Genomic DNA, 21,942 nt, shown 5'->3' with positions numbered 1-21,942 from the left:
TTTAACACAATTCAGCACATTATTTTAATTGTTTGAGCAAAGGTTACTTTTTTCAAAACTAAAAAGTATTTTACTGGTTTTTCACCTATTTAAATATAACCTACATTTCTGTGAAAAATAGCCTTCCGGTGATATTGTTTTTTTTTTACAGTGTCGAAAGCAGCGGTCTGAATCGCAGTGGTACATTTACCTAGCAGGCTGGCTGTTGATAGAAACATGGCGTCCCAGTCCAGCCTCTCTACTTTATTTCCTATCCAAAGTGAGCTGGATTCTGCCCTAGATGAAGCTACGACTCAACAAGAGAAAGAAGATATTGTCAACGAGTATTTAAAAAAACTAGACGAAAGAGATGATCTGAAGATACCGGATTTCCAGACAGGTTAGACCATGTTAAAGCGTTTAGCCCTATTACTGTCTCTCTCCATAGCATTAAAGTTTGCTTGCATGCCATTACATAACTCGACATGTTCTCGAGAATAAAACTTAACAGCCATTGTTTCCTCACCTTTCCTCTTTTTGTATATACATATTCTTTTAACACAAGTGTTTGCTAACAAGTTTGCTAAGGTTAGCTTATCCACGCCCTAAACAGTCAGGGAAGTGAGATTAAGATACATCTTCATTGATCTCAAGTGGGGAAATTCGGTTGTTGTAGTAGTACAAGGACATGCATAACAGAATAGGATGTACATGAATTTAAATGAGAATATTATAAAATGTACAACGTTTTACAAGAGCATTTAGAGCGAAAACTACATAGTAAAGTGTCAGTGATAATAGTAGCAGTAAACAGGCCTTTGTAACAAGTGTGCAACAGGCTGATACATTTGATGATAAAGTAATGTTACTCCATGTGTATCTGTTTAAATTAAACAGTAAATTAGAATAAAGCATATGAATATAAGGTAGGCTACATTATGTGTCTGCATATGAGACGTAGCCATAGTTTCTGGTGTAATAGTATAGCAATATAGTAGCATAGTAAACCATAATTTCAACATTATAGTACAACAATATGACAAAGTATATTGTAGAGCTTGATGTAAGAAGCAACAATGACTACTTTCAGACAAAATGGAGAGCAGCTGCTTGGTGTAGGTTCACCTTTTGCAGTGCTTCCTGTGGTGTGTTTTATTGCAACAGTTTATGAGTTGTGCAATGAATAGTTAGTATCAGCATTTCCTTGAATAGCCCCATCATATAAAAGGGTTATTGGACAGACTCCTGTTTCTTCAGTTGTTCTTCACTAATTTTTTATTTTGTGTTTTTGTTTTGTATGCAGCATGTTGGCAATATCCTAACACACCAGTAGATGGAGATCTATAGTAGAACTTCAACAGCAGAATAACATTGCTGTTGGGGATATTAACTGGACCCTCAAACAAGCCCTCATGACTATATTACTGATAGTTTAAAATGTTTGTCTCTCTTTATATATATATATATATATATATTGCTTATTTGGGATATAAAGTGTTGTTAAAATAAGGCTCAACATGAGGTTACCTTACACAACAACACTGCAAAACACCATTGTTGTTCACTTTTTAATAAAATAAAGTGTTTGTAAAAGTAAATAGAATAAATAAAACGTATGGCTGTTATATCGTTTCTTTCAGGTGATATTGAAACCAAGAATTGTTCTTTCAAAGGACATAAAGACAATAAAACAGGTTTATATAGTTTATGTGGAGGATACATTTTTTTTATTTATATTTCCAAGTATTTAAGGCTGAATTGTAAGGTTCAGTATGTTTTCAAAATATAAAAGCAAATGTATTAATCACATGCATGTGAGTCAAGTGTGACAAATGTTATCATACACAATCTTCAGTGTATTTGATTACTTGTAAAAAATAAAAATAAAAGAATCTCCATCTACAGGAATGACTTGAAAGCATTAATACCTTCATAACACGGCTGAAGCTGTAAGCGTTTCCAAGGCATTGCTTTGAGCCATCAAATTGCCGGTTCTGTGACTAAACATAATGAATAGTTTGACCGCATAATTTTCTACTCTGTGATTTCCTCCAGGCTTGGAATGGCTGAACACGGAGGGCCCTCTGTCTCTGAACAAGGAGCTGGCTGGGAAAGTGGTGCTGCTGGACTTCTTCACCTACTGCTGCATCAACTGCATGCACATCCTGCCTGACCTGCACCAGCTGGAGGAGAAGCACTCGGCCAAAGGTACGCACTAGCACTGGCTATAAAATCAATCAGAAAATGTGAATGTTTGACTGCTGTTATTCAAATATTCCATTTCATTGATGTGGGAATATAGGACGATCCTCCCCAGTAGACTTCTCATCATCCTCTACCATGATTTTAAATTATGCACAAGCAAAGCCCATAACAAATGATGTGCCAGTGAATTTATGAGTTAGATTATGATAATGATGGATTTTATTTTCATATTCATGTGAAGTCTGTTGTTACAGGGCACCTTGGCAAGCACAGTTGGTCAGGTTGATGTACGCCATTAGTCAGATGGAAAAACTGTCTCAATGTTTGTCCTTTTTCCTTCTATTATTTGTGTATTTGGGTTTGCTTTCTCACATCCTAATTTAATGAAAAATACTAAAGATAACCACCTTTTTTCCATCCCTCATTACTTTGACTTCTATACATTTATAGAAAAATAAATAAATGTAGTTTCATAAAACAGCTTTGCCCTGTAGTTTTTAGCAAATATTACTCAAACAGGGCTGATTAGTGTGTTTGTGTGTGACTTTTTTTTAAGGCATTGCTTTAATGTATAATTACACCAACACAGTCTGCATGGGCTTAACTACAGTATTCATGTTCATGGTAATGCAGGAACAAGGCAATCGGTACAAACTGTGTCTCCTTGATGTGATTTTAAAGTAATAACTAAGCCTTTAGTGGCTTCAAAGGGAACTACGAGAAATCTGATAAAGTGGAAATGAGAAATATCTGAGAGTGTGGAGTTTAAAAAGAGGGGATTACCAGACATCTGTAGCACGGCTTGAGGCTAGCAGCTTACCTAGAGGGGTCAATTTATCTGTGCCATGTGAATAGAAACTAAGAAATGATTGTTAAACCATAGCTATATCAAGTTCAGGCTAATACAAAATTATAATTGGCTCTTTATGTGAATGGGTGGAATAGTCAAAGTAAGTAAGAACATGCTCATTGGTAAAGCTTTCATATCACATTTCTCCCCTACCTGATTTATCCAATAATGAACAAGAAATTAGCATTGGGCTGAGAGACTGAAGGGAACACGATTTCATTTGGTGTCAATCTTATTATGTGTCATGCTTCGTCACGGGAACATGTGTACGTTCACTGAGGCTGAGAAGCTGCACTGCATCAACTTCTCCCCTCTTCTTGCTCAAGCGCCCGAGGGCCCTTATCTAAACTGTGAAGAGACAGTAACTAAAGATATTTCCGAGTTGGCGCTCACAGGGCCCATAATTGTACCCAGCTGTAGTTCACCGTATGGCTCTTTATATAGCCACTCCATGTAAAGCATCACATCCTGCTGGCCCTGTACGGGATCATCTGAGGAAGCTGTGCAGCTCTTAATACGCAGAGCACATACACCGCACCGCCACCACACACTATCGCACTCGCCTTATCTTTGGCACTGCTGTGGGTACATTCTGTTTGCTGCTCTGGTCAGTGAGGTGTGGGAGCCACCCTGAACAGTCACTCCCACAGACCCCATACCCCCCCTACCCCCCCAAACAAACCACCCACCCATCGTTACTGCAATCTGTGCTGCTGCTGTACTGCTTGGCAGAGGCCATGGGTGATGAAATCCTCTGCAGATGGTGCGAGTCTTAAGGTTGTTGAGGGTGGCTCAGTGATGTGAGTTTATGGAAAAAGGCTTTTGTTCGCTTTATTTCCACTGGACAGGCCTGTGGTGTTGTGGAAAAAAGTTATATATAAAAATACACTCTTATTTCCGAGTGCTTTAAATAAAGTAGAGAAACAAGATTGTGATAGTTGTGGAAACAAACTCACTAATTGTTTTGTCTCAGCTAAATTATTCATTTAATTTTCCACAGTGAGTATAAAGCAATTATACCCTTTGTTGTTGCATAATGCCTCAGGTTTACATGGTTACAAGAGTGACTGTGTTTCAATAGAAAGTCCCACGCTGATTGAGTTAAGTTGAATTCAGAATCAAGACATCTGTTTTGTAATCTTTTTAGAAACAAAAAGAGTGATCAAAGGAGCTTCACAATCTTGCTTTTTTTTCCCACAGTTTGAGGCTATTCTGTTGCATAACATTTAAAACCTCCATCTTTATGGTCCAAGTGTCAAAAGGCAGTAGTTCTGGCCAATTGTTCTCATTGTTTGTACACATATTAATAGTGGTAATCTTCAAACACTACTGAGAAACACAATTTCCCAGACGCTGAAACATTTCAAAGAGCGTCACTGAGATCAACCTATTATTATGTTGGAGGGTCACTGACTTGATAACAAAGCAAGACCATGATGGTTTTCATTTGATAAACCCATTAGTTTCTCTGTTTCTCCTCAATTATCTTCGACGCATGCATCTGTGCGTATGAGGTTTGTGTCTTTTTGACCTTGTACCATACAAACTGACAGACTTTGTGCTTCTTTTTGAGGAAACAGAACGTCTAAAATCCTGACAATGTATTCCAAAACTACTAGCTGTGATTGTGAGAGTTATTTCAGTCGAACCACTTACTGCACCGTTATATTTGACAGTTTTATTTTTATCTTTGTCTCTCTTTCTGTTTAATCCCCTTTTCAGACGGATTGGTAATTGTTGGTGTGCACTCAGCTAAATTCCCCAATGAAAAGGTAAGTGTTTTCATTGTTCATGGTCTTTTTTTACCTGTGGGTAGGCTTTTCTGCTTGTGCCTCGTATTTAATAGAATAATATCAAGATAATGGGGAATTTTAAGTATGATGGCCTCATGAAGCCTACTTTTTTTTATAGGATTATAGACTAGAAAACATTGTCAGATCTTCTTAAGCCTCATGGGACTATTATGTTTATTTTCTGTTCTTCATTAAGCTTTGGCCAGTTACTGTGCATTTGTAATTCAACATGTATATTTTAAATTTTTCTTTTTTAATGCTATTTTATTTGCATTGAGATGTTTACATTTTGGAATGTTTATATCTAGTCTTTCTTATCATCTTATGCCACTGATGCTTTTATTTCATAAATAACAGTGTACATATTTCAGTTTGGGGCTTTTGGTCAGGTGAAACAAGGACTTCAATGTCACTTTGGGCTCCTGGTAGTTAAATCGATAATACAAAAAATACCCTGAATTATTAAAGAATAGCCCTTATTTTCAGCAACAGATTTACAGCTCATTTTTCATGCGTGCTCGATCCTTTTTACAGGTCCTCGACAACGTCCGCAGCGCTGTGCTCCGCTATGACATCTGCCACCCGGTAGTGAACGACAGCGAGGCGCGCCTGTGGCATGACCTGGAGGTGTCCTGCTGGCCCACCCTGGTCCTCCTGGGACCCCGGGGCAACTTGCTCTTCTCCCTGGTGGGCGAGGGCCACCGCGACAGGCTGACGCTCTTCACTGACCTCGCCCTCCGTCACTACGGGGCTCAGGGTCTGCTGAAGACACACACAGTGGGCATCAAGCTGTACCGGGACTCCCTGCCCCCCAGCATGCTGTCTTTTCCTGGAAAGGTCGCCGTAGACAACAGCAGGAAAAGACTGGCCATAGCAGACACTGGGCATCACCGGGTTCTGGTGGTGTCTTCCACCGGAGAGCTGTTACGTGTCATTGGAGGTAAGGAGTAGGGAAGAGATATGCAGTTTATTAGGTTTAAATGTCTGAGTTGATTTAGTGGGATCACAAGATGTCCATTAAGGAATAGATCAGTTGGCAATAAGACATTTCCTGAGTTATTGCAGTGGATTTTTATTGCAATAAATACTAAATTGTGGTTGCCCAAATAGCTGAAATGTTAGAGCAGGCGGACCATACAGTGCATCCGGAAAGTATTCATACCCCTTCACTCTTTCCACATTTTGTTATGTTACAGCCATATTTCAAAATTGATTAAATTAGTTTTCTCAACATTCTAGACACAATACCCCATAATGCCAAAGTGAAAAAAGTTTTTAAATAATTTTTGCAAATGAATAAAAAATAAAAAAATAAAATATCACATAAACATAAGTATTCACACCCTTTACTCCAGTGGTTCTCAAACTTTTTTCAATAATGTACCCCCTTTGAAAAGAAAATTCAGCCAAGTACCCCCTGGTCAGTGCAAAAACATTTTTTTAGGGAAAAAAGCCTATATAAAGAGGTACAGTAGGGCGCTGCACCATCAGTGTCTGATTTATTAAAACAACAACCTTGTAACACTTAAATGCTACATTTCAAATGTTTACAATCCATCACTAAATTCATGGCAAACCAAAACGCTAAGACGACATTAGTTGCATTGAACTGATCTTTTTAATAAGTTGTACTTACAATGTAGTGAGAAACATGGGCTTGTGCTTCACTGAGGATCTTTGTCATTCTGACAGGGAGGCAAACTGCAGTTATTACACTTCGCGTTTTGAAATATGTGTAACTCTGTTAATATAAAACCCACACTGCTCAAACTTCGTTACTTTTCCTAAATTTGGTATATTTATTTATTTTGGGGCGTGGGGAATGAAGAGAAAAATATATATGAGCATTTTATGAGCATGGGATTTTGACCCCTCATACAAACATATGCATAATGCTGCGCTATACTTTGCGGCCACACGCCGTTGCCAAGCATCGCTTATTGTTTAGGTCCTTTGATAAGCAGGCAGTCATATAATTAACTAGAAGTAGCTAGATCTGATAGATTTCGACATAAACGCGAGTGAAGTATAACCGGACACGAGAGAGAGATCAGAGATCAGATCAGCGATCAGATCAGCTGCTGCTGACGGAGAACACGCAGGTCTTCCGGATCACAGCTCCGCCGCTGTGACGGACCGGTGAGCGGGGCAAAATACACTAAGAGTTAGACCTAACACACTTAGCTAGTTTATCTACTCTGGAACTAGCTAAACTAGTTAGAAATATATGTATTCTTTACTGTCGGGTCACTTAGTACAGGTTCAGCGAGCTGCACGAGACTGACGGGCTGTCAGGAGAGGGAAAGAGAGAGAGAGAGAGGGAGAGGAAAAGAGAGCACCCCGTTTATTTTTCCCATTTTATTATCCAGAATTACTGTAAACTTTTGAATAAAGTAGTTAATCTACTATTAGTAGTTTGTTTAAATGCATTACTTATGTTGTTTTTTCATTAATATAAAATACATCTCACGTACCCCCTGCAGTACTCCAACGTACCCCTAGGGGTCCGCGTACCCCCATTTGAGAACCACTGCTTTACTCAATACGTTGTTGAAGCACCTTTGGCAACAATTACAGCCTCAAGTCTTCTTGAGTATGATGCTACACGCTTGGCACACCTATCTTTGGGCAGTCTCTCCCATTCTTCTTTGCAGATCGTCTCAAGCTCCATCAGCTTGGATGGGGAGCGTCGGTGCACAGCTATTTTCAGATCTCTCCAGAGATATTCAATCCGGTTCAAGTCTGGGCTCTGGCTGAGGCACTCAAGGACATTCACAGATTCACGTGGCTGTGTGCTTAGGGTCGTTGTCCTGTTGAAAGGTGAACCTTTGCCCCAGTCTGAGGTCCAGAGCGCTCTGGAGCAGGTTTTCATCAAGGATCTCCCTGTACATTGCTGCATTTCACTTGATCCTGACTAGTCTCCCAGTTCTTGCCGCTGAAAAACATCCCCACAGCATGATGCTGCAGCCACCATGCTTCACTGTAGGGATGGTATTGGCCAGGTCTGGTTTCCTCCAGACATGATGCTTGGCATTCAGGCCAAAGAAATCCATTTTGGTTTCATCAGACCAGACCATTTGGTTTCTCATGGTCTGAGAGTCCTCTAGGTGCTCCATGTGGGCTTTCATGTGCCTTTTACTAAGGAGTGGCTTCCTTCTTGCCACTCTACCATAAAGGCCTGATTGGTGGAGTGCTGCAGAGATGGTTGTCCTTCTGGAAGGTTCTCCCATCTCCACAGAGGAACACTGGAGCTCTGTCAGAGTGACCATCGGGTTCTTGGTCACCTCTCTGACTAAGGTCCTTCTCCCCCGATGCTCAGTTTGGTTTGGGCAGCAAGCTCTAGGAAGAGCCGTGGTGGTTTCAAACATCTTCCATTTGCAACTGATGGAGACCACTGTGCTCGTTGGGACCTTCAATGCTGCAGACATTTTTCTGTACCCTTCCCCGGATCTGTGCCTTGATACAATCCTGTCTCTGAGGTCTACAGTCAATTTCTTGGACCTCATGACTTGGTTTATGCTCTGATATGCACTGTCAACTGTGGGACCTTATATAGACAGGTGTATTCCTTTCCAAGTCATGTCCAATCTATTTAATTTACCACAGGTGGACTCCAATCAAGTTATAGAAACATATCAAGGATGATCAGTGGAAACGGGATGCACTTGAGCTCTATTTTCAGTGGCATAGCAAAGGGTGTGAATACTTATATACATGTGATATTTCATTTGATTATTTTTAACACGTTTGCAAAGAAATCTTTTAAAACGTTTTCACTTTGTCATTATTGGGTATTATGTGTGGAATATTGAGAAACAAAATGAATTTAATCCATTTTGAAATAAGGCTGTAACATAACAAAATGTGAAAAAGGTTAAGGGGTATGAATACTTTCCGGATGCACTGTATATCAAAGCTGAGTCCTTAATGCAGCGGCGAGGGTTCAAATCCAACCTTTGGTGTTTGCTGAATGTCCTCCTTTCCCACTTACCGTTCCGTCTGACCTCTATCTATAATAAATACATAAAGGCAAAAAAAAGGTTAAAAAAATAATACTAAGATGTGCATTTTAGGGGCATGTTTATATTATAATATGTGCTTATTTATTTCAGTTGTGGATACAAAATTAATATTGTTTTTGCTTCGTGAAAATTAGTAAATAATCTGTACAAAAACAATATTAAGGCCTCATTGATATTTTGAGATTACTCACACGCCCCAACAGCCCTCAGAGGAGCTTCATGGTAGACTGACCCCGGCCAACAGAGAGGTTGGCAACAACAGGGACCAGTGCATGCTGGGAACTGGCACGGACCTAAGTGTGGACAAAATGAGGGGGGAAAATGCAGTTTGTAATATTTGTGGACACCACTCATCCCTACAGGGAATTTCTAACATTTATATATGCATAAAAAGTTGAAAACGTCAAGATCATTTAAAGATATACTTATTAAATTTGATAGATACATACTTTAGAAATTATTTAGTCAATGTTTTCATCAATTGTTACATGAAAGACCACCCTTGCTCCAGCTGTAAAAAGGCAAGTATGCCTGTACATATCCTTTGTATTAAGAATCAAAAAGACATTTTTCCTTTACCTTAAATGCATGCAGGGAAGATAGAAAAGTGCTAACTGAAAGGGATTTATTTTAATTCGATATGTAAGGAATAATTAAAACTGCTGTTGCTGAGTAACATTTCAATATGAATTGCACATAGGTCTACAGATACATGTTGAATGCCAGAACACCTCGTATAAAGCTTTGAAGATTCACACATTTCCCATCAAAGCTCGAAAGCCTTATCCATCTCTTCAGATATACATCTATGTGTTAAAATGTTTCAGCATTTACAACTTGGCAAAGAAAAAGGCTTTTATGCATAACATACTGAAAAAAGATTAAACTGCAGGGCTCAATATGACCTATAAGTGGGGAAGAGTAGTGAAAATGTAACATTGATTGGACTCTCATTTCTGTCCCAGGGCCTAAAAGTGGGAGACAAGATGGCGACTTGTCTGAAGCTTCCTTTAACTCCCCTCAGGGCGTGGCCATTAAAGGGGACACTTTATACGTGGCCGACACTGAAAACCACCTGATCAGAAAGGTAGCACTCCAAACTACCTCTTTTTAAATAACCTTTTATTCATAAATTCAACGTCACTTGATGTTAACACCTTTGTCTGTGTTGCAGATTGACCTGTTGGAGGGAAGAGTCAGCACTCTCGCTGGAGTGGGTGCTCAAGGCACAGACAAAGAGGGGGGGGCCCTGGGACCCCAGCAGCCCATCAGCTCTCCCTGGGATGTGACCCTCGGGACCGCCGGTGAGTCTCGTGGTCAGACTTGAAGCGAAACATTTCCAGCATCTCATTATCTTCCCCTCCGAGCATGCTTTTGCTCTCATGTCGTGCTTTACTTTCTTCATGCCGCAAAACAATCAATAATCCTTTATAGCAAGAGAAAGGTCAAGCTGACCCTTCTGTCTCGCATGTCTTTGGGGGTTAACATTTGGCAGATGACAGTTTACTAAGATTTAAGCAACGGGAAAGGATGCGTCTATTACAAACAGGAAGTGACCATATCTCACACTCTTAGAAAAGATTGGGGTGTGAATTCACGCCTTTTGGAGGGATAGTTTGCATAAAGTGCATAAAAATCAAACGCGTATGAATAACAATATGTTTTAAGTAAAACAAAATTACATTGTATAAATATTATATATGATCCACCTTCAGTAAAGCTATTCTGATTGATGCGGAGGCTTCAATCAGTCACAAAAGATCTAGCTTTTATTAAACGGGCCCTTCATAATGTATTGATATTGTGTACTTATCAGTGCATAAATTGTTTTGGGAGAATCGAAAAGGCAAGTTAAGTTATTAGAATAACTTTTTAATCAATAGAATCTCATTCATGAGGGATACTCTGTAGACCTTTTTGTAAAATCTATATAGATGGTTTGACTGACTCATTTTGAGGAGAGACATCAATAATAAGTTGAAACTATGCAAGTCGGAAACAACTTTAAAGGAGCTGACAATTTCTTTCCTATTATCATGAAGTCATCTAAGAGCTCCACTTCTTCAGAAATCTAAGCTCAGTCCCTAAATGCCTTTATTGTTTTTGCCTTGGGCGTTCAGAGTTTGTTCCTTAATCTTTTTTTGTTTTGTTTCATCAAAGCAGAAAGCTTTTGAATGTCTCAGACCTTTTGTCTCTGAATGAAAGTGCATTTCTTGTGTTGCCTTCAGGGCTAATCAGTCAGCAAAGAACTGACAGACCAGCAGACTTCCAACACACACACACACACACACACACACACACACACACACACACACACACACACACACACACACACACACACACACACACACACACACACACACACACACACACACCTCTCTGGTGACGGTGTATGTTGTTGTCTTATTGAGCAGCATTGTTTGGTCCTCTAAGCTAGAATAATTTGGAAATGTTGAGAAAGTTATTATGCACAATTTAAGCTTTATTTATATTTTAGTCATTAAATGTAATCTTATTCCAAAATTTGAATAAACTTCCTTGCACCCTTTACTTTGGGAGCACACCACACCCTCTGTTATTTAGGTATTTATTTGTTCAAAATGCAGTTTAAATTGTAACAAATCAAGACTTCTATAACAATTAACAGGAAAAAAAAACCTTCAATTGGAGAAAGTAAAAAGTCTAAGGGATTTAAACTGATATTTACTTAAAAATTATAATCATCTGCACATCTTACAACTTTCTAGCCTCAGGTTAATATTTGTTAACCATTAGGTGTCTTCTCTAAGTCTGTGGTGTTGTATCAGCTGACAGTTGTTGTTCAATGTAAGCATGTCCTTGTGACCTTTCCTAAATCAAACAAAAGATGAACGTTGACAGAGTTGTTTATTCAGCCCGTGGCGTGTACTGTACTCGGGAATGGTCAGTTTACATTTCGGAGGTACGCTCTTTCAAATATTAATTTAAAGCAGTAATTCTAGATATTTTAGAGCCAATTATATTCTCATTGCACTCAGACTGTAGGCCAGAGGTAATCAGTCATGGTCACATTGTGTGCAGCTTGATGGATGATCACCACATGGTCTGAGGGTGTGATATCAGACCTTTAACTCCACTAACATTGTCCTCTGAAAATCCATCCAAACCCTCATTGCATATTCATGACTTATTCGCCATGTGTATGGATGAATAAATCAACCTAATCAAGAGGACCCTACACCTTCTGAATCGGAGTGCTACAGTGACATTGATGATGTTCGTGTGTGTTTCTGTGTGTTTTTGTGTGTATGTGTAGGCGGATCTGAAGATAACGTGCTGTGGATAGCGATGGCAGGGACCCACCAGATCTGGGCTTTGTTCCTGGATGATGGGAAACTGCCAAAAGGAAGGTGAGAGACTGGTGCATGACCATCATGGCCGCCTGGCAGCAGCCACTAATACATCTCCTCTCAGAAAAGCAAACCACATTCATTCAAAAAGATTAAATGAACTCCATATATATCCGGCAATCAGAATCAGAAATAGGTTTATTGCCAAGTAGTTTCACAGTTAGGAGGAATTTCCCTTGGTGTATATGGTGCTTACATAAATAAAATCAAAGATGATCAATTGTAAGGAAAGGACCAAAAAGTTAAGCGACTTATAAAAAACGATTATAACAATAAATATAGAGAAATATTTACATATTTTTTTTACAAAAGAAATACGCACAGTATAATATGACCAAATAGATTCAAGATTCAAGGATTTTATTGTCATTTGTTCATAGCTACAGTGTAGTTATGTCAATCAAAATCTTAGGTCACAGACTCCTCCAACAGTGCAACACAATAAACCGGTAAAATAGTGCAAGTAAATACAAATAAAATAGAAACAGTGCAAGAAGCGTCTATATACAAGTAATTGGAATATGTATATCATTTTTCAGTTGCAAACAGATGAATGTCATGGATGTTCTTTCAAAATACTCGTATAAATTGTTATATTATTGGACTATTGTTTATGTTTTTTCTGTTCTTTGTCTTATTTCTGTTCAGATTTTATGTAAAGCATCTTTGAGCATTAGGAAAAGCGCTATACAAATCCCATGTATTATTAAATAAAATGGAATACAAATTAAATATGTGCAGTATTGTTATAAGTGGAAAGCTGTGCAGATATTAAAAGAGGTAGCTCTGTACAATATATTGAGGTGTTTTGTCATTCTCTTCCATTTTTACATTGTTAACAGCGAGTCCAAGGCGGGGACGTGCGTCCGGTGGGCCGGCAGCGGCAGCGAGGAGAACCGGAACAACGCGTACCCGCACAAGGCCGGCTTCGCCCAGCCTTCAGGCCTGGCTGCGGCCCCCGAGGAGCCCTGGAGCTGCCTGTACGTGGCCGACAGTGAGAGCTCCTCCATCCGCACGCTGGCCCTGAAGGACGGAGCCGTCAAGATGCTGGTCGGGGGGGAGAGGGATCCACTGGTGGGTGTCAACATGATGCTGATGATTTCTTATTTTTTCTTATTTCTTATTTGCATTTTGTATTTCATTACAAGGCATACATATTCAAATGAGCACTTAAAGGTGGGGTAGGTAATTCACTTCAGAAACACTTTTTGTTATATTCCATGGAATGCTCTTAACATCCCGATAGCAATGAATACATTAAATGCTTTGACAATAAATACATACAAAAAATTCATCTGTGGAAGCCGTGGCGCTGTAAAAAGCACAACCAATCATCTGAGCCGGCCCGGGTAAAATAACTGGATGGCCTACCTGCCTGTCAGCCTTCCATTTCGTGCACAAACTTATCTCGTGCCCTCATTGGTCATGTGCGCGTCCGTGTGTTGGAGGAGGGGCTCTGTAAGGAAGTCTGAAGGAAGGGGTAGATTTTTTTCCGGTTGTGTACTTTCAAATTCTAGCGCACTCGAGCTGGTTTCTCCACTCTTACCTACCCTACCTTTAAATACATACATTAACTACATAACAATTGACAAATCGGGTTAAGAAAGGGAAATAAAACACATTGATATGAACTTATTAGATATAGCTTACACATATTGGGTACAACATTAATACTCATGCGTACATTAATTGTCCACCTGGTCATTATAAATGTTTTGTGTTCTATCATTTACCCATTTTTCCCATCTTTCATCAAAGATATGGACTTGGTTTGTAATTCTCATGGTTATCTATTCCAGCACATTTAATTGACAACATTCTTCCATTGTGATTTAATTTAGTTATTATCTTTTAACCAATTCCTCGTGATTTGTTCAATCCTTTCTATTCTTATCACGAGGCCTTTTTTTCTACCTTATCTCTTTTCTACGAGATTCCTTTTTAGTTTACATCATGACTTATATTATGGTGGTTTATGAATATTACATTTATACAAACCAGCCACAGAGAACAGGACAAAATGAATCCCAAGTGGCTGAAATGAAGTTTGCCTTTTTTGTTAATTTAATGTCCATAAATTATCTTTTACATAGTGCTTTCTTCCTATTTATGTAAAAATGTAATTAGCTATCTAATAATATCTTAGAGGATGCCATGCACATTAGTTAAGAAATCCAAAGCAGATTGCAAGAACAGAATTACCTCTCATGCTATAACTTTTTAATATGACCCTAACCTTCACAATAATAAACTACATAGACATACAGCCATAGAAACACTTTGGCAATTATGAAGAAAAAAGGTTGCACCAAGATTTGGATCACTCCCAGGCAAGCACAAGGACTCGGGGCCATTTCTAAGAAGATAGAAAAATATTGATTAAAATAAAACACAGCCACCCTTGTTTGTGACTGAAACAACGCCTCAAGACGATTCTTGGTTTGAACTTTCTGCAACACACCGGTGTATTCTTGGAAAGACCCAAGAGCTCTGAACCTGGTGGTAACCCTGGAGACCCAGGAGTAATTAACTGGACAGTCGTAAACAATAATTAACACATAGTTTGTTTACAGTTGCTCAATATAAAGTCTGGAAGCAAAAAGGTTTCATTAAATAAGGCATGGCCTTGAGGGAGAACAAAAGTGTTTGCTCGCTTGTTCACCTGAAAACCAACTGACACATTTACAGAACCATATATATAATCCGGCAGTAAAAGTTTAACGACCAAATAAATCAAATGAATATTTAGTTGAGCAAAGTTAAAGGGGCAAAATCTATTTAACCAACATACAGGAGACATGCCATTGTAAATATGATGTGGTTCTTAGTTACTTCCATGGTCAAATATGAAGACTAAATGAAAAATGTGTTCATGAGTTTGCAGGTTTTTCTTAAATGACACGACCACAGAGTGCAGGTGTTGGCTGCACTTGCTTTTGCAGCTTGGCAAGGTGTCACTTTGACTTTGACGCACACCGTGTTTGGCAGCCAGTGTAATTTCAGCTCACAGGAGATTTGAACACCTCAATGCTGAGACCGGCACAATACCTGGTTTTAGATAAGTCAGTCCGATTCAGTGTTTCTGTAAAGAGCGGGCTTACATCCTCTCTTAACCCCATTCATCATCTCGACATAATGTTCGGCTTTGCAGAAGGCGAGGAGAATGTTTTTCGAAGCGGCAGCTCTTTTGTGAGAGTTAAAGTTCGGATACAATGTTCCTATTTCTGAAAAGTTCAATTTGGACTTTCAAACAGGGACAGGGCCTGTTCAAAGCTTTGTTTGTGGATCAATTAGAAACTTGGTTTTGTCTCATCTCTTTTCTTCCTGTTCTCCTCTGATTTCTCTTGAGAGAACTCCGCTGCTTTATACCCACCTGTGTTTGCTGCATTACAAAGCCATAATGGGCCAGATGGAAGGAACATGTTTTATAATAATAGTATAGCAATCAAAATGTCTGTATGCACATTTTTGGTTTTTGTTATCACAGTGTTTCCTTTCATAGCCTAAGCTTTTACAATGCATGTATTTGTATGCATTTATAAGCTCAAAGTCTCGATCAGTAGACATCTTTGTATGAGCAACGTGTTGTGTTTCCGTGCTTATTAAGCGGTCCCAGTTTTTCTGTCTGAATTTGAACACTTCCTTCACCAGCAGCTGCATCCCAAGCTGACCCAGAGGTCACAGTCCTGCTGACTTCATAACAAACACATTTCTCTTTAAGATTCAGTTTTCTTTTTAGCTGCCATTGTTTTCTATCAAATCAAAACAGTAAAGGAAAATAAAACCTATCTTGAATTCTCATAAATGTTAAGAAAGCAAGTGCTAAAGCAAGTTAGGTTGCAATCTCCCTCTCAGCAGCCATTGTTGAGTGACCTCTGGGAGAGTCAGATATTCTTCTGTTTATACAGCTGAGATCAATCAAAATCTGTTTATTTCACAAAGTAATTCATTTATCTGTTTAGGACATTTATCCCTGAAACACAGGACAGTTTTCACTCAAGAATAGTAACTAATCCGGCCATTTGTTAAAGGTGATTCTGCTATTTCTTACAAATGTGGAGTATTTACTATTTTGAATCTGTTGCTGTATGAATGATTTATACACCTTTTTCAAATAATGAAATAAGACACAATTATTTTAAAGGTTTCGTCTTGGATTTTCCGAAGAAAGCTCTTTATCTCAACGGTTAAAAAGCTTCGTTATTCTTTTCCTAAAAGGTTTGAAATAAATTAGAAAGGACACTTTGTTCTTTGACCAATGTTGAATTTACACATACCGTCAGGTCACAAGTTTTCATATCTTTGTTTTGATCTCTCCTGAACCAGAACCTTTTTGCTTTCGGGGATCTCGACGGCAAAGGAGTGGACGCCAAGCTGCAGCATCCTCTCGGTGTGGCCTGGTCTCCTGAACAAAGCCTGCTCTATGTGGCCGACTCCTACAACCACAAGGTAACCGTTGCATGTCACGAGGCTGTAGTTCAAAGCTGGAGCCATGCTTTGGTCGTCATGATGCTTTCCTTTAGGGATGTTGAATGGACAAATCTTTTCGATCCAGACAGGAAACATCAATGTTGACCTTTTGGTGTCTGTGTCCTTTTGTTTAGATCAAGGTGGTGGATCCAAGGACGAAGCAGTGTAGCACGTTAGCAGGGACTGGAGAGGCTGCAGACACTGCGGGCCCCGAGTTTAACACATCCTGCTTCAATGAACCTGGAGGAATCTGCGTGGGGGACAACGGCAAAATCCTCTATGTGGCAGATACCAACAACCACCAAATCAAAGTGCTGGACCTGTCCTCCAAGACCGTTTCACTGGTGTGTATGAAAAAAAAGCTCCCTTCCAGACTCAAGCTCTTTTGATGTTGTCCACATGCGTGTTATTAATCTACCCTTAAAGCTAGAGGAGTCTGGATAAAAGGTTACAGAGAAAGGGCTCCACTAGTGCCAATAGCTTTCTCTTTGTTCTTTAATCGAAAAACACCCAAATGTCTCTTCTTCCAGTTCCCCATCTCTACAGACTGCACTGACTCAGTACCTTCAAAGCCTACAAAAGCTCCGACGCTGCCGAAATCGGCCGCCAGGAAGGAAATGCCACCAGTGGTCGTGTCAGCTGGCCAGACTCTCGTCATTTCGCTCACTCTGACGCTTCCAGAAGGAACCAAACTGACCGAGGAGGCCCCCAGCTGCTGGACTCTCTCAGCTGAGGGTAGGACAATCGCTGTTACTAATGTCATCATGCATGTCAAATGTATATTCCCGTTTAAGTACTTCTCCATTTATCCGTTAAAGGCGACTTGACCTTACTCTGTTACATTTGCTGCGCCTGTCAAATGTCCATAGTAAATGTAACACTACTCGCATTAGATACAATGGGTTATTGATTTCATCCATATGCTGACAAAGGCACCCCTCTCAATTATCGACACAGCTGTCAGCTGGTTTAAAACATAATTTCTACGAGTTGGTTCAAAAAGCTGACTCATGAAGAAAAAAGAAAGGGTTTTCAAAATGAATTTACTGGCTTCTCATACATGATCTCAGGCTAAAACACTGAGGCTTTCTACGTATAGAAGACATGGAAATAAAGGGTATGTATATGAGTTTTTGGTTTTGTAAAGACACAGACAAATGAATGCAATTTATTTTGATACTGAGTCAAGGCTTTTACTACAGCACACTGCTTCAACATGCAGAGAGACTCAAAGCCTGCTGTTGCTAAGCTATGATTGGACGACTACTGTTCAGGGGAGGGGTTTATCAGGCAGTCAATTCATCAAAGGCAGCTGGATTTGAAAAAGACTTGCTGCAAAGGTTATATTGAGGGGCAGTGGTTTGAATTAAGCAAGAAAATAACAGTGAACATCAACAAATCCCATTTCCATACTTAAATTTGCTGTTTTAATGGAAGTGCGTTCGTGCAAGGCATGATTCATACATTTTTAGCAAAGGCCCGGCTATTGTTTGCAATTGTTTTTAAAAGTTGTATTTATACGTGTCATGGCAACCCAAACTCTACTCTAACAACCCTGTTCTGAATAGGAGCCTCTCAACCTCTCCTTCTCAGCTTTATTTTGGTCTGTGATCCATGGTTCTGTCAGAAAACACTGGAAGTGAATGATGCTTAACCCTCCTGTTGTGTTCACTGCACAGAAAGTCATTCTCACTCTGCCGGCCCACGCCTGGGATTAAAAGTTCTCAGCTGGGGGATGGAGGAATATTTAGATCAGTCAGGGACTCAAAGTGAGGTTTTGCATGGCATGGGAAATGTAATATCTGATTTCTATAGCTTAAAACTATTCAAAAGGGTATTTTTCAACATTCAGCCAGTAGTCTAAAGCTGAAGGGATTTGTAGACATCATGTTAGTGAGCGGTGATAGTCTGTTCATTAGGTTTGAAGCGAAAAATGTTTCCATCATTGTGAGCGTCGCAGCATGCAGTCAGCGATATCAGAGGGTTATTTTTAGAACATTTCGATAAGACGACATGCCTTGGTTCACATAATTAGCTTCCAGGCTATGTTACTCGATCCCCCCCCCCCCCCCCCCGCTGTCCTATTATACCCGGTCTAGACTTACGTCGATCAGATCAGAGCAGTGGCAGGAATTTTAATGGATCAAGTTGGAAGTGCACGGCGGATTTAAATTGTTTTTTAGTGGCTTTTTAGAACCCTGGGACCTTATGTTAGGCATCAGCTTCATTAATCACCGCTGGCATGGATTTGACGGTTTCTCTGGCATAATATTTTCTCACAGTCCGAGTTCTAGCATTCCCTTTTCAACTATCATTCATCATTCAGTCGGCATGTCTCTTCAGATTTGTGTTCTGATGCTAAAAATAAAGCCTGTGTTTCAATAAATGTATGTCCTCTCCCTCACTGCGTCTGATTCAGTGGGGTTTTGTGAGGGCGATCTTGTAAAAGAATCCATTTGTGCTCAGTCTGGAGACTCTCAAGTACACGATGTGCACCTTGCCCAGTCAACCATACATTTAAAAAAAAAATAAAAAAAATAATAATGTACATCCGCCCTTTAAGAACATAGCACATTGTGAAAATAAGAATAGATTTTTCGACCTTCATTGTCACACGGACATATATCATATTGCGTATTTAATGATATTCATGGTCCCCAGAGGATGTATCCTAATGACTGTGGTGCGCAATCAGTTTAACATCTGACTTTATCCAATACTTTTGATTTCTTCTAGTGCTAATAAGTTAATATTTGCTCAAATGTTGGCATAATACCTGCTTAATATTAGCATAAAGACGTTAGCTTTAAGCAAAAGACAACTAGCCTAGTTTTGTGGACACTTTATCCGTTACTTGATTAGCTTGACTGTTGGTTTTGTCCCCATGAGAGCATTAGGATTACAAGAGTGTCCTTCCTGTTTTCCCAGGTAACGAGTGGCTGCTAGACGAATCTGTGGTCACCGGTGACATCATGGATCTGTCGAAGCCGCTCTCCATCTCAACCAAACTTCCAGCAGTTATAAAGGACTTGAACAGCCACCCTAACCTCACTCTGAGTGTTTGGGTCTTCTACTGTATGAAGACAGGTACAACTTGTATGATGAAAGCAGCCTGCTTCACCCAGCCCCTTCAAATAAGTGCCGATCCCAAAGAGGAGGAAATCACTGTGGCGTTGGCTCATGTTTTCTAAAACCTCTTACATGTTTTATTCGCAATAGTGACAAAATCAACACTCCATGTGGTCAGTTTTCACTTCAGCTGCATCCAGCTCAACACCCTTTTGAGTTCATTTTTCTAGAAGAAAACAATGAATGTCACTTTTTAAAAGAATGTGATACAAACCTTATTTTCATCGGAATTTCAATTGAAACTACTCCGAAGCCCCCTCTAAGAAACATAATGCATCAGTGCTGTGAGGGACAGTTATTGGTAGGAATGCAAATAGGTACACCCCCAGGCATGTCATTAAGGACAGCAAATACAACTGCTGCCTAAATAATTATGTTTATATGATGGTTTATTTATGCAAAAATTCCTACAAGGACAGGCTGTACTAGGCTACTGTAAGAAAACTGCCAACATTTTCTATTTTATATAAAACACTGTCACAGGACTACATTAATGCAGAGAGTAAAATATATCCTGTGGATTTAATTTGCAACGTATTAAGAATATTTAATCAGCAGGTGGTGATGATTGTGTCAGTGGTGTTTGATTCAAAAATACTTCCTAACATAGCAAAGAAGAAGCCTGTAATTAGCTTGATATTTTCACCTGATCCACCAGATGCGAAATTCAAAGAGTAGACGGTTTACATTCCAAATAAATGTAAGCACAAATTCTGGCAAATTAGATGCCTTCTGTTCAAACATAAAACACAAACATAAATTCTCACAAACATTAAAGGAGCTTTTTCTTTTAGATTCATTCATAATTCCAAAGTAGTTTCTCATTCTGCTTCTGCTTTTGAATGCTAATGAGTTATAAAAAGGGGAAAGATCTTTTGAGGGTGATAAAAGAATTACTTACAAGTAAATACCATCATTAATATATTAGAAACTTCAGGGTATTAAACAAGTTTCTGCTATTTCTAATTGAATAATATATGTCCATGTCTGTGTGTGGTTGCTTTAGTTTACAGTCAGTCAGCTTGATGGTGCCTTCAGGCGCTCTAATACATCTTGCGTAAACATTTATCTACTGAATGTCACTGAAGACAGAACATTCATATTTACTTTACAAAGTTCACGCATGTATGTTAAAGCTTTTTCCTGTCTCCTCTCCATGTATGACTGATTATACTTATTATTGCAATTATTCACAACACAAGGAGCCCTTTTGCTTAAGTTATCTAAGAACGAAAATGCCTGTTTTTGATAACTGGTGAACTTATGACACCGAGTAACTGCTGCTTGTGCACTTTGAAGGATATTGAATTAAGAAAAACGTCTTAAAATCTCTCTAACAAGCATTTATCCGCTTCATATCCCCTCCATAAAAGGGAACACAACAAGAAAGAGAAGTATGCTTTACCGTAACACACTGTGCTTCCTGTTGTGTAGCGTACAGTAACATAATAATCTCATTTTCCCTTACTGGTTTTCTAATTTATGAGCTGTTGTCAGAAGAGGGTCTGAGAGTGCTTGGGTGAGCATTTCTGTCATCATGTCTCACAACATAATTGTCATTGTAGGAATGTTTTTATTTGGTTTGGAAGTGCCTTGCAAAAAAGCTGGTTACTGAAAGGATGGTGTGAATGAGATAACCTAAACTGTATCAAAAGCAATAAAAACCCACCTCTTTTAATGGGAAAAGGTTTTATTCCCACCAGATATTTATTTCGAATGAACTGCGAAAGATTATAGCTCAGCTGTTCTATCCCTATGGCGTTTTTTAAATAAACAACAATGAGCTTGACTAGCTGCTTGTGGGCATTGAGTTTCTTGATATTGTTTTCAAACTCTCCCTAGATTCCTTCTATTCTCTTAATGCTGCACTTTGAGAGTAAACTCGTTATTTTTGCTGCAATTCCATACAAATGATTGTCATGTCACATATTTCAAGCGTTTGAGTAATGAGTATCTGGTCACACAACACTCTGTATATTTATATTTAAAGCAGCTCTGCTATGTGAGATAGGATCAAAAGCTTCACTAATGAGCTCGGTCACTCCTAAATGGTCGCAACCTCAGGAGAGAGACTTCCTGTTTACAAAATATGGTAAATACCTCAC

At 39.2% G+C, this 21,942-nt stretch overlaps 1 protein-coding gene across 1 annotated transcript; it reads left to right on the top strand.

The window, feature by feature from the left end:
• Positions 1 to 177: 177 nt before the first annotated feature.
• Positions 178 to 21,626, top strand: nhlrc2 (NHL repeat containing 2). Its single transcript, XM_034119790.1, has 12 exons — positions 178 to 379; positions 2,035 to 2,187; positions 4,757 to 4,806; positions 5,362 to 5,767; positions 9,815 to 9,936; positions 10,024 to 10,153; positions 12,145 to 12,238; positions 13,081 to 13,312; positions 16,565 to 16,687; positions 16,843 to 17,052; positions 17,239 to 17,443; positions 19,637 to 21,626. The coding sequence occupies exons 1-12, from the start codon at positions 217 to 219 to the stop codon at positions 19,897 to 19,899; spliced, it is 2,151 nt and encodes a 716-aa protein (XP_033975681.1). The 5' UTR covers positions 178 to 216; the 3' UTR covers positions 19,900 to 21,626.
• The last annotated feature ends 316 nt before the right edge of the window (positions 21,627 to 21,942 follow it).

Source organism: Trematomus bernacchii, unplaced genomic scaffold, assembly GCF_902827165.1.
Source record: "Trematomus bernacchii unplaced genomic scaffold, fTreBer1.1, whole genome shotgun sequence".
Classification (NCBI taxonomy): Eukaryota; Metazoa; Chordata; class Actinopteri; order Perciformes; family Nototheniidae; genus Trematomus; species Trematomus bernacchii.
This window is presented reverse-complemented; position numbering and strand designations above follow the sequence as displayed.